The 13,388-nt window shown below is 41.4% G+C and overlaps 1 protein-coding gene across 1 annotated transcript in view; it reads left to right on the forward strand.

Moving 5' to 3' along the window:
• METTL3 (methyltransferase like 3) overlaps window positions 1–13,388 on the forward strand; it is a 17,515-nt gene continuing 4,127 nt past the window's right edge. Inside the window, exons 1-4 of the mRNA XM_003128580.5 lie at window positions 1–328; window positions 11,030–11,247; window positions 11,340–11,744; window positions 12,792–12,967. Of these exons, the coding sequence (XP_003128628.1) occupies window positions 229–328; window positions 11,030–11,247; window positions 11,340–11,744; window positions 12,792–12,967 (899 nt within the window). The 5' untranslated portion in view covers window positions 1–228. The remainder of the gene's footprint in view (window positions 329–11,029; window positions 11,248–11,339; window positions 11,745–12,791; window positions 12,968–13,388) is intronic.

Genomic DNA, 13,388 nt, shown 5'->3' on the forward strand with positions numbered 1-13,388 from the left:
CACTGAAAAACATATCCGCCACTCCGCTAACATTTAAGGTGGCTCCTCATTTCAGTTCCAAAGCGAGAGCGAAACGGGAAATGACTTTCTATCTGGCGCATCTCTCAGGACCTCCTTCCGGTTAGCCTTGGGGAGTACGCGTGAGAGTTGGAAATTTCGTGGAGCCAGTGCTGGGAGGTGCTAGTCGGCTACCCCTTGTTCGAGACGTGTCCCGGCTGTGGGACTAAAATGTCGGACACGTGGAGCTCTATCCAGGCCCACAAAAAGCAGCTGGACTCGCTGAGGGAAAGGCTGCGGCGGAGGCGGAAGCAGGACTCAGGGCACTTGGGTGAGGCGCTGGGCTGTTGGGCTGATGCTTACCCCGGGAGGGAGGGAGGGAACCCAGGAGGGAACCGTGGAGAAAAAGCTCCTGAGTCAGAGCCTTTGCCCAAATGGCCATTTCTTTAATGCTTCATAAGTTGGTACTCTTCTCTTCCCCTTCAGCCGTACAGACGCCTTGCCCTCTGGCAAGTAGTCGCGTTCCTTCCCACCCTGGCCCCTGGTCCCTCCGGTTCACCACTTTCCCGGGACGGAAGCTCCCATTCGTCCCCAACCCTGCCTCTCCACGTCTGGTTGACTCCTCTTGAAAGTCTCCTTTGCTAGGCCTTTCAGGCCCCTTCCCTCGAGCAGCAAGTCCCCTCTTTGGATTATTCCCATGGCTCTTTGTTCGTCCCTCGGTTATAGCAATTGCTTTGTAGTGGTTGTTTCTCTGAGACTGTGGGCAGTGTAAGAGCAAGTACGAATCTGTATACACAGGGACCATCTCATTGGCCCTCACAGAGCTGGCACAGGGTGTTGCTAAGTGAGTAGAGAAACTGGCATTGTCTTAGCCATTTACATATCAAACAATCTGGAAACATTTGTTTTTAAACTTTTTCACCCCTTCCGTTGCCCTCTGTGTCACAGTCATAAAACTTGAAGGAACCTCAAATGATTGTCTTGTCTTTTGCATTCCACATCCCCAGCACAAGCCTTGAATTAGCTAAAGCAAATCAATGGAAGATCTACAAGGATAATGAATCCATACCATTCTTGTAGCTTGTTTCTCTGTCAGTGTACTTGAGTCCATCTCTAAATCTTGTGTTGAAATACGTGAGGTCCACACATTCATTCTGATCTTTGGAAATGGAAAATGCCCTGGCAAGACTCTTACGCCATAATAAATAAACATCTATTGAGTATCTACAATGTACATGAGTCTAGTAAGACAAAAATAAGTAAAACAGTGTCCCTGCCCTCAAGGAATTTAAAATTTAGTTGGGAATAAAGGATTGGTACTTTTATTTATTTATTTTTTGGTCTTTGCCTTTTCTAGGGCTGCTTCCCTCGGCATATGGAGGTTCCCAGGCTAGGGATCCAATCAGAGCTGTAGCCACCAGCCTACACCAGAGCCACAGCAACGCAGGATCTGAGCCGCATCTGCAACCTACACCACAGCTCACGGCAACACCGGATCCTTAACCCACTGAGCAAGGCCAGGGATCGAACCTGCAACCTCATGGTTCCTAGTCGGATTCGTTAACCACTGTGCCACGACGGGAACTCCGGATTGGTACTTTTAAAAGAAAAAGTCAGAAATGCAGTATGATATATGTAAAATGCCAAATGAATGATTCCTCAATGAGTGAAGGAATAAGTAACAGGAGTCAGGTTTAGTCAGTGAGGGCATCGTGGAGGAATTGGCACTTGGACTTTGGTCTTGATGGCTATATAGGACTTAGATAATTAAAGAGAAAATAAAAGGGCAGGGTAAGTAGAGGAAGAAGTGCAAGTTATATGATAAGGATTAATTAGTAGAAGTTCCACTTCACTTTTCCATGGTATTAGCCACACTTTGGAATTAACCAAACATTGTGCCACATGCAGATTAAACCACTAGAGCCTGGATACTTCATCAAGGTCCTTGCTAAGCATTTTTAATAATTTTGATGACAAGATTTATTCTCCCTTGAATGTAAATATTCTTTTTTTGATATAAATAGCTCTTGACCTGTAAATCCACTTAATAATATAGTTAAGACTCCTATAAAATTATTATTATTATTATTATTATTATTATTATTATTATTTGGCCATACCCTTCTGGGCCAGAGATAGAATCTTGAGCTGCAACTGTGACCTGCAACACAGTTGGTGGCAACACCGGGTCCTTAACCCACTATGTTGGGCCAGGGAGGGCACCTGCTCCAGCAACAACCTGAGCCACTGCAGAGACACCACCAGATCCTTAACTAGCTGCACCATGGTGGGTACTCCAAGACTCTTATAAAATTATTTTTGAAATTGTGATTAAACATGCATTGTCTTCTGGCCCAGAGCTTTCACTGGTCTATTTGATTCTGAGAGAGTAGGTAGAGATGAAACCCAGATTAAACCAGCCTGTCACTGTTCTCTTCAATTATCTTGTTTAGTCCAAGGAATATATTTCTTTAAGGGTTAGGATTCTTAGGAAAGCATCATGAAACATAGTCTTTTAATCTTATTTGTCATGTATGATATAACCAAAGCCTTGATACAAATTCAGATCATTCAGTTCTTTTGTTTTCTTCATTCAGTTCTTTTTTTTTTTTATAAGGGTCGCACCTGAGGCATATGGAGGTTCCCAGGCTAGGGGTCTAATCGGGTTGTAGCTGCTACACCGCAGCCATAGCAACTATGGAATCCAAGCTGAGTCTGCCACTTACACCACAGCTCGTGGCAACGCTGGATCCTTAACCCACTGGGGCGAGGCCAGGGATTGAACCTTTCTCCTCATGGATACTAGTCAGATTCATTTCCGCTGAGCCACGATATAACTCCTTCATTCAGTTCTTTTCTCACAGTAAATAAAAGATTTCTTACCATATCTCGATTTTTATAGCATTATGAGATGTGATACTTGTTTACTACTGAGCTCAGTGTTAAAAGACGTAAACTAAAATGTATCTGTCATTAATTAATGCAAAATATTACAGACGAAGAATCTTTGTTAGCTTGGCGTTTTTGTTTGTATTTGTTTGCTTTGGCTTTGTTTTGTTTGGCCATGCCCATGGCATGTGGAAGTTCTGGGGCTAGGGATCAAACTGGTGCCACAGCAGCACTAGACCCTTAACCCACTGAGCCACTAGGGAACTCCAGTTTGGCATTTTTAAAGTACAACTTTTTTTTTTTAATTGCAACAAAATACACACAGTATAAAATTTACTGGAGTTCCCCTTGTGGCACAGGGGAAATGAATCCGACTGGTAACAATGAGGTTTCCGGTTCGATCCCTGGCCTCGATCAGTGAGTTAAGGATCCGGTGTTGCTGTGAGTGGTGATGTAGGTGACAGACACAGCTCAGATCTTACATTGCTATGGTTGTGGCGTAGGCCGGCAGCTCTACCTCCGATTCAACCTCTAGCCTGGAAACCTCCATATTCTGAGGGTGCGGCCCTAAAAAGAAAAAAGAAATTTACATCTTAATGATTATTTTTAAATGTATAGTTGATAGTGTGATGTATATTCATGTTGTGCAGCTAATCTCCAGAACCTTTTTATTTTGCAAAATTGAAACTTTACCCATTAAACAATAACTCCCTATTTCTCAGTCCATGGCAACTATCCTTCTACCTTGTTTCTGTGGGTTTGACTTTAGATACCTCATGTAAATGGACTCATAAAGTATTTGTCTTTTTGTGACTGTCTTATTTCACTTAGCATGTTTTTAAGGTTCATCCATGTTGTAGCAAGTGTCAGAATTTCCTTTTTAAAAGCTGAATAATATTCCGTTGTGTGTCATTAACACATTTTGTTTGTCCGTTTATCTGTCAGTTGATAACTTGGGTTACACTTACACTTTAGCTGTTGTGAGTAATGCTGCTATATGAAAATGGGCTCAAGACACTTTTCAGGTTTTTAATATAGATATAAAACCAGAAATGAAATCACTGGAACATATGGTAATTCCATTTTATTTTCTCTTTATTTTTAAATTTTTTGTCCTTTGTCTTTTTAGCATATGGAGATTCCCAGGCTAGGAGTTGAATTGGAACCTTTGCTGCCAGCCTATGCCACAACCACAGCAACACAGGATCCAAGCTGCATCTGCAACCTATACCACAGCTCACTGGGACCGCTGGATCCTTAATCCACTGAGTGAGGCCAGGGATCAAACCCGCATCCTCATGGGTACTACTCTGGTTCATTAACCACTGAGCCATGATGGGAACTCTGGTAATTCTATTTTCAATCTTCCTTCCTTCCTTCCTTCCTTCCTTCCTTCCTTCCTTCCTTCCTCCTCCCTCCCTCCCTCCCTCCCTCCCTCTCTCCCTGCCTTCCTTCCTTCCTTCCTTCCTTCCTTTCTTCCTTCCTGTGCCTGCATTGTGTTCCTGGGCCAGGGACTGAACTGCACCACAGCAGCAACCCAAGCTGCTGCAGCATGAGTCCTTACTTTGCTGTGCCATAAGAGAACTCCTGAACAAACACTTTCTGAAGGAGTTGGAACTTGGGGATTCCTAAAGATTTTCTGGTGGTAACCTATTTTAAGAGTGATAAAACTTTGGAATATTTTCCCTAGGTATGTATATAGGCACAAATTTGCATGTGACTTCAGGGAATTCAGAGTGGCTACAGCCATCTATAACACTTGCATTAACCAACTATTAAATTTTGTCCATAATATTAAACATAAGCCCCCTCCTCCCAGTAACTTTAAAAGGTACTTTCAGTCCCGATGTCCTGAGTATTAGGAAAAGCATATTCCCAGGAAGTGTTATTAGTACAAGGATTTATAATCAGAATCATATCGCCAGGCTGGTTTTTTTTTTTTTTTTTTTTTGCTATTTCTTTGGTCCGCTCCCGCGGCATATGGAGGTTCCCAGGCTAGGGGTTGAATCGGAGCTGTAGCCACTGGCCTATGCCAGAGCCACAGCAACGCAGGATCCGAGCCGCGTCTGCAACCTACACCACAGCTCACGGCAACACCGGATTGTTAAACCACTGAGCAAGGGCAGGGACCGAACCCACAACCTCATGGTTCCTAGTCGGATTCGTTAACCACTGTGCCACGACGGGAACTCCCTGTTTTTGTTTTTCCTTTTGGCCACCTCATGGCATATGGAGTTTCCCAGACCAGGGATCAGATCTGAGCCATGATTGTGGCAACACCAGATCCTTAACCCACTGTGCCAGGCCGGGGATTGAACCTAAGTCCTCTTGCTCCAGAGATGCCACCAATCCTGTTGTGCCATAGTGGGAACTCCCAGGCTGTTTTTGAAAAAGACTGATTAGTCAAATTACCAAAGGAGAAAAAAAAGTCAGTATCCAGTTCCAGAGACTGAAAATATAAAAGTGGTTCTTTTCATAGACTGCTTGCTTATTCTAAGAAAAATTATACATGACTCAAAGAACTTATAAATTTAGTTACTAGAAAACTCTAAGAAGAAATGTTTATATTACATTTTTGGTAGTATCAGTAGGTTAATTATAAAAAGTACATTTTCATCTTATTAACACTAACATTGGAGCAAAATCAATGCTTTTTCTCTCCGTTGTGGCTCAGTGGGTTAAGGATTCAGTATCGTCACTGCAGTGGCTTGAGTCTTTACTGTGGCACAGGTTCAGTCCCTGGCCTGAGAACTTCCACATGCTGCAGCCAAAAAGAAGAAAAAAAAGAATAAAGCACTGATTAAAAATTTGATATCTGCTACTCAGCCATAAAAAAGAACAAAATAATGCCATTTGCAGCAACATGGAACTATAGAGATTCTCATACTAAGTGAAGTAGGTCAGAAGGAAAAAGACAAATACCATGTGATATAACTTGTATATAGATTTAATATATGTCACAAATGAACCTGTCCACTGAAAAGAAACAAACTCATGGATTTGTAAAACAGACTTGTGGTTATCAGGGGGAGGGGGAGGGGGTGGGATGGACTGAGAGTTTGGAGTTAGTAAATTTACATTTGGAGTGGATAAGGAATGAGGTCCTGCTGTATAGCATGGGTAACTATCCAGTCACTTGTGATGGAACATGATGGAAGATGATATGGGAAAAAGTATATGTGTGTGTGTGTGTGTGTGTGTGTGTGTGTGTGTGTGTGTGTGTGTAACTGGGTCACTTTGCAGTACAGCAGAAATTGAGAAAACATTTTAAATCAACTATAATTGGAGTTCCCATCGTGGCGCAGTGGTTAACGAATCCGACTAGGAACCATGAGGTTTCGGGTTTGATCCCTGCCCTTGCTCAGTGGGTTAACAATCCGGCGTTGCCGTGAGCTGTGGTGTAGGTTGCAGACGCGGCTCGGATCCCGCATTGCTGTGGCTCTGGCATAGGCCAGTGGCTGCAGCTCCGATTCAACCCCTAGCCTGGGAACCTCCATATGCTGCGGGAGCGGCCCAAGAAATAGCAAAAAAAAATAATAATAATAAATAAATAAATCAACTATAATTAAAAATTCAAATCATGGAAAATGCTCAGTAACTTGACATTAATTTTAAATTAATATAAAATTTATTAATTAAAAATAATTTAAAATTATATTCATTAATTTAAAAATGAATTTATTCTTTGGCCATACCTGTGGCACATGGAAGTTCCTGGGCCAGGGATTGAATCCATTCTGCAGCTGTGACACAGCTTTGGCACAGCTTTGGCAATGCTGGATCCTTAACCCACTGTGCCACAGTGGAAACTCCAACATTTATTTTAATCACTGACAACAGTCTTATTTTCTTTTAAGTCACATGGACAAGAAACAAGCAAAATGTGCAAAATTAGAATGTAGATAGGTCTCCAAAGAAGACATACAGATGACCAACAGATATATGAAAATATATACAACATTGCTAATCATTAGGGAAATGCAAATCAAAATCATAATGAGATATCACCTCAAACTTGCTAGAATGACTGTTATTAAATAGGTGAAATGGGAGTTCCTGTTGTGGCACAGCGAAAACGCATCCCACTAGTATCCATGAGGACACAGTTTCAATCCCTGGCCTCACTCAGTGGGTTAAGGATCCAGCATTGCTATGATCTGTGGTGTAGGTTGCAAACACAGCTTGGATCTGGTGTGGCTGTGGTGTAGGCTGGCAGCTGTATCTCCAGTTCGATCCTTAGCCTGGGAACTTCCCATATGCCATGGATGTTGCCCTAAAAAAAAAAAAGAAAGAAAGTCTAAAGACAAGTGTTGGCAAAGAGAAAAGGGAACCCTAATTCACTGATGGTGGGAATTGGCATAGCCATTATGGAAAACAATATGGATGTTCCTCAACAAGTTAAAAAAAAAAAAAATAGAATTACCGTATGATTCCGCAATTCCATTTTTAGGAATTGAAATCAAGATCTCAATGAGATACCTGTACACCCATATTCATTGTAGCATTACTTACAATAACCAAACTAAATGTCCATTGATGGATAAATGGATAAAGAAAATGTGGAATAAATATATAATGGAACATTTTTCATTCATGAAAAAAAGGAAATCCTGCCATTTATAACAACATGCTTGGTTCTGGGGGCCATTATGGCAAGTGAAATAAGTCGGATACTGAAAGACAAATACTGTGTGGTCTTAGATTGCATTTGAGATGTGGAATCTTAAATAGTCAGTCATAGAAGTAGAGGGTAGAATAGTGATTGTCAGGGGGAGGGAGATTTGGGGAGGTGATGGTAAAAGGGTACAGAGTTTCAGTTATGCAAGATAAATAAGTTCTGGAGATCTATTATACAGTATAGTGCCTATAGCTAGCAATACTGAATTGTATACTTAAAATTTTCCAAGGTGGTAAATCTTATGTTGTCTTACTGTACATGCAAAAATAATAAGAACAGAAGGAAACTTTTGGGAAGTAATAGATATGTCTGTGGTCTTGGTGGTGATGGTTTAATGGGTATGTATACTGTCTCCAAACTCACTTAGTTGTATAGATTATAGCTTTTTACATGTCAATCATAACCCAATAAAGTGGTTTAAAAAATATAAGGAGCTTAGGCCTTTATTAACAAAACAAAACTCATATTAATGGCAATAGAATATTGCCTGTCAAACAAATTTAGAATATGAATTAAAGAGGGGAAATGGATAATATATTATTTATCTGAAATATTAAAAGTTTCAAAACTGTGCAACAAAGCAAAATACCTGTATGCAGAGTATTGATTTAAAATTTAGGCATTCCTGCTGTGGTACAGTGGGTTAAGAATTTGGTACAGTGGCTCAGGTTGCTGCAGAGTTGCAGGTTTGATCTCAGGCCTGGCACAGTGGGTTAATGGAACAGGTGTTGCCACAGCTGTGGTATTGATTCGGTCTCTGGCCCAGGAATTTCCCAATGCCATGAGGGTGGCTATTAGAAAAAAAAAATTACCTGCATCTTTTTAGGGCCTCACCCAAGGCATATGGAAGTTAATGGGCTGGGGTGGAATCGGAGCTACAGCTGCAGGCCTACACCACAGCCACAGCAACTTGGGATCTGAGTGGCATCTACAGCCTATGCTGCACCTTGCAGCAACACCAGATCCAGATTGCAGCAAGGTCAGGATTGAACCCACATCCTTATGGATGCTAGTCAGATTCTTAACCTGACTTTGGATTTGGAACTCCTTACCTACATCTTTCTTTAGCCTCTATTTCTATTATCAAACTCTTTAGTTTAATAGTTGATAATATGATTTACTCAGTTTAGCATACTTCATGAGTTGAAATGGTCAGTGTTTAATGTATAAAACGATTTGTGGATGTAATGCCTGAAATCCTAATTTTAAAACACCTGGAGGAACATGCAGTGGAACATGCAGTGGAAACAAATCCGACTAGGAACCATGTTTTCCGATTTGAAAAACAGAAAACAAAACACCTGGTGTTTTTCCACCGTAATAATGAACTTTGTCATTAATTGTGCTAGGTTAGGTTGCTAAATTAAAGATTTTGATTACTTCAAAAAAATTTTAAAACTGGACTGGTTTTTTATTTTATTTTTAAATTTTTTTGTCTTTTTGTCTTTTTAGGGCCATACCCACGGCATATGGAGGTTCCCAGGCTAGGGGTCTAATCGGAGCCATAGCTTTGGGCCTACGCCACAGCCACAGCAACGCCAGATCTGAGCCGAGTCTGTGACCCACACCACAGCTCATGGCAACGCTGGATCTGTAACCCACTGAGTGAGGCCAGGGATCGAACTCACACCCCCATGGTTCCCCATAGTCGGATTTGTCTTCACTGTGCCACAATGGGAACTCCTGGACTGCTTTTTTAAAAAAACGCGCAGAGTTTGATCCTTGTGTAAATTGTGATTGGGATATTTTATTTATTTATTAAAAATGTTTTTTAAAATGAGAATCTTTTTTTTTTTTTTTTTCTTTTGGCTGCACTTGTGACATGAAGAAGTTCCTGGGTCAGGGATCAAACTCATGCCACAGCAACAACAATACTGAGTCCCCAACCTGCTGAGCCACCAGGGAACTCATAATTGGGGTAATTTAGCTCAAATTTATTAGACTCGTATAATCTTTCAATTGCAAAGGACTTTAATTCTTACCAATTTGATCCTATGCAAGAATTTTGCCTGTAGTCTTCCAAATAAGCTGAATAGTTATTGTCACTTGTATTTCTTACATATCTTTAGCTTAAATCACTTGCTTTCAGACTTTCTCATCCAGACCTTCAGAGTGCTTCCATGACCCTTCCATCTGTACCCCTCTTTGCCAAAACAAAACAAGGAACTTGATCTGGCAAAAGTTCAAGTCTGAGATTCAGCAGAATCATAAGTAAGCAAGGTGAAGAACCTCAGTGATTTAACATTTCCAGCTAGTATGGAGTTGTGGAGTCTGTTTTCCTTATAGGGTATAACTTATTTTCCTAAAATTTTATTGTTCCAGCAAGGTGTTTGATAGAGTTCAGCTCCATTTTCCTTGGAATTCTGACATTTTACTAAAGTTACTCCATTAGAGTGGGTTTTTTTTTTTTTTTTTTTTGTCTATTAGGGTCACAACGGCAGCATATGGAGATTTCCAGGCTAGGGATCAAATTAGAGCATAGCTGCTGGCCACAGCCACAGACACAGCAAGGCAGGATCTGAGCCACATCCACGACCTACACCACAGCTCACGACAACACCAGATCCTTAACACTGAGTGAGGCCAGGGATCAAACCCGAGTCCTCGTGGATGCAGGTCGGGTTAACCACTGAGCCACGACGGGAACTCCTAGAGTAGAAATTTTTAAGTAAGCAAAATATCTTTAAATGGAAGCTAGTGGCACATTTAGAATATTTTACATAATTCCGGTAGATTTCCTGAATGTTTACTATTTCATCTGTATTTTAACTGAAGAAACACAGATATTAGGCTTTCCCAAAGGTAATATTTTGTCATAATTTCAGTTTCTTAAATCTTATTAAGATTATGATGGCTACCCAACTTGTGAAGTAGTAGAGTAGGTGATAAAAATATAGTCAGGAAATACCATTTGGTGACCAGGGCTTCAACAAGATTTTATAAAATTTTTTGTTTCTGTTTAAAGGTCACATTGTTCTGACCCCCAGTGCTGTCATTTTTTTATACCCTTTGATTTGCAGTGCCATTAATTCATTAAAATTCAAACTCCATTCTTCAAAAAGACCTCATCACAGCTTAGGTTGTTGAGAATATTCCTGGTTATAAATATAGGTTGATTATATCAGTTGTCATTTAGAATGACTGAAGGGAGGTGGTATGGACATTTAAATCTACCATGCTGCTAATTTATTTCCCTTGGAGCACAGCAAGAAAAGGAATTAGGAAAATGCCTCTCACTCAACAGAGAAAAGGTAAGTGGTTCCCCCAAAATCCAGGATTGTCTTGGCAAAGCATTGAATGCTTTACCATAATTAAGAAATGGGTAGCTAGTGTTAAATTTGGTCAGAGAATCTCCTGCATGAAATGAAAGAATTGTGCGTTGTGAGTGGTAGAGGATTTGATTCCTGAGAATATATAGATTGATGGTGGTTGCCCTCTTTCATTTTCACTTTTCTTCACTCCTAGATCTTCGGAATCCAGAGGCAGCACTGTCTCCAACCTTCCGTAGTGACAGCCCAGTGCCTACTGTACCCACTTCTGGTGGCCCTAAGCCCAGCACAGCTTCAGCAGTTCCTGAGCTAGCTACAGACCCTGAATTAGAGAAGAAGTTGCTACACCACCTTTCTGATCTGGCGCTAACATTGCCCACTGATGCTGTCTCCATCCGTCTTGCCATCTCCACGGTAATGATCTGATAAGGCAAGGTTGGGAACTACCTCTGCTGTTCTTCAGTTCATGGTCAGTGTTTTACTTTCCCTCTCACCTCCTTCTTTAGCCAGATGCCCCTGCCACTCAGGATGGAGTGGAAAGCCTCTTACAGAAGTTTGCAGCTCAGGAGTTGATTGAAGTAAAGCGAAGTCTCCTACAAGATGATGCACACCCTACTCTTGTGACCTATGCTGATCATTCCAAGCTCTCTGCCATGATGGGTGCTGTGGCAGAAAAGAAGGGCCCTGGGGAGGTAGCCGGGACCATCACAGGGCAGAAGAGGCGTGCAGAACAGGACTCGACCACAGTAGCTGCCTTTGCAAGCTCTCTGACCTCTGGTCTGGCCTCTTCAGCATCAGAAGTAGCCAAGGAGCCAACCAAGAAATCAAGGAAACATGCTGCCTCAGATGTTGACCTGGAGATAGAGAGCCTTCTGAACCAACAATCTACTAAGGAACAACAGAGCAAGAAGGTAGGGGTAGATGGAGATCCTCTCACATGTGTACTTTTTTTTTAAAAATAAATTTTATTGGAACATAGTTGACTTATACACACATGTGCTTTGAATTACAGCTTTGATTGAGAAGGATTTAACGCTAGGGCCAGGAGCAAGAATTGAGGGTTTAAGCAGTGGTTTTCAACTGAGGATGATTATATCCCCCCTTATAACCCCTAGAGGACGTTTGGCAATGTCTGGAGACATTTTTGGTTGTCAAAACACAGAAGAGTGCTACCTTCTACATCTAGTGAGTAGAAGCAAGAGATGCTGCAAAGCATCCCTGTAATCTTACTAGGACAACCCCTGCACTGCAAAGGATTATTTGGCCTAAAATGTCAATAGCACACCAATGTTGAGAAACTTTTCTTTCGATCTATTTGGAGGAATCATCATGTCAAGAGAAGAGGAATCTAAACATAAAAATAGAGGGAAATGAATGATGGAAGATAGTCATATGGACCAGTAGTTACAGAAATTGATTATACTATGTGAAATGGCATGTAGTGGTTCTGAGTATAAATATTGGACCCATAAGAGTTATCCATTTCCTACTTCTAGCTATGTGGATTTAAACAAGTTAAGTTCTCTTGAGCCTTAGTCTTCTCATCTGTGAGGATGACTAGAATCCACCCCCCGCCTCCCACACGCTTATAGAATTGTTGCATAAGCTTTGAGCTAACTAGTAACATGCTTAGCACCGTGCCTTGGTTCAGTACCTAATATAAGTGGCTTGGGTTTGGAGAAATGCTTTCCTTGGGAGGGTAGTTTAGTTTAATGCTTAGCAGTGGAGCCAGTCTTCTTATTTTTTAATTTCATCCCAAATGCAGATTTGTGTGGAAGAACGAAACCCATGACAAATCTTTTTTCCTAGGGTTCCACTTTTCCCTTGTTTTTTTTGCCCAATTTTCCCCATATTAACTGAGTTTATTGACCCCCTCATAGCACATTGATGTCAAGTAGATCTTAAGGACTAATTTTATCTACAAACCTTTTTTAAGTCCAAGGTTTCTTCTGTCACAGGTTAGTCAAGAGATCCTAGAACTATTAAATACTACAACAGCCAAGGAACAATCCATTGTTGAAAAGTTTCGTTCACGAGGTCGGGCTCAAGTGCAAGAATTCTGTGACTATGGAACCAAGGAGGAGTGCATGAAAGCCAGTGATGCTGACCGGCCTTGTCGCAAGCTGCACTTCAGGTCTCTTGGAAAGGATAGGGATGGGATGTGTCACCTAGAAGCAGTCATTCTTCTTAAGCATAATACTTCCAGTCATTAGAGTTCTATCTTCAATCCTAGTAGTGAATGGTTTTAATATGATTTGTCTAAGACCTTCAGACTCTGAAGGTTCACTTTCAGAAAAAGTGTTCTTTGGAGTTCCTGTTGTGGCTCTGCAGAAACGAATCTGACTACTATCATTGAGGACTCGGGTTCAGTCCTTGGCCTCGCTCAGTGGGATAAGGATCCCTTGTTGCCATGAGCTGTGGTGTGGGTTGCAGATGTGGCTTGGATACCAAGTTGCTTTGGCTGAGGCATAGGTTCAGCTTTAGCCCTGATTTGGCCCCTAGCCTGGTAGCTTCCATATGCCATGGATGTGGCCCTAAAAAGCAAAAGAGAAAGA

The sequence above is a fragment of the Sus scrofa genome, chromosome 7, assembly GCF_000003025.6.
Source record: "Sus scrofa isolate TJ Tabasco breed Duroc chromosome 7, Sscrofa11.1, whole genome shotgun sequence".
Lineage (NCBI taxonomy): Eukaryota > Metazoa > Chordata > Mammalia > Artiodactyla > Suidae > Sus > Sus scrofa.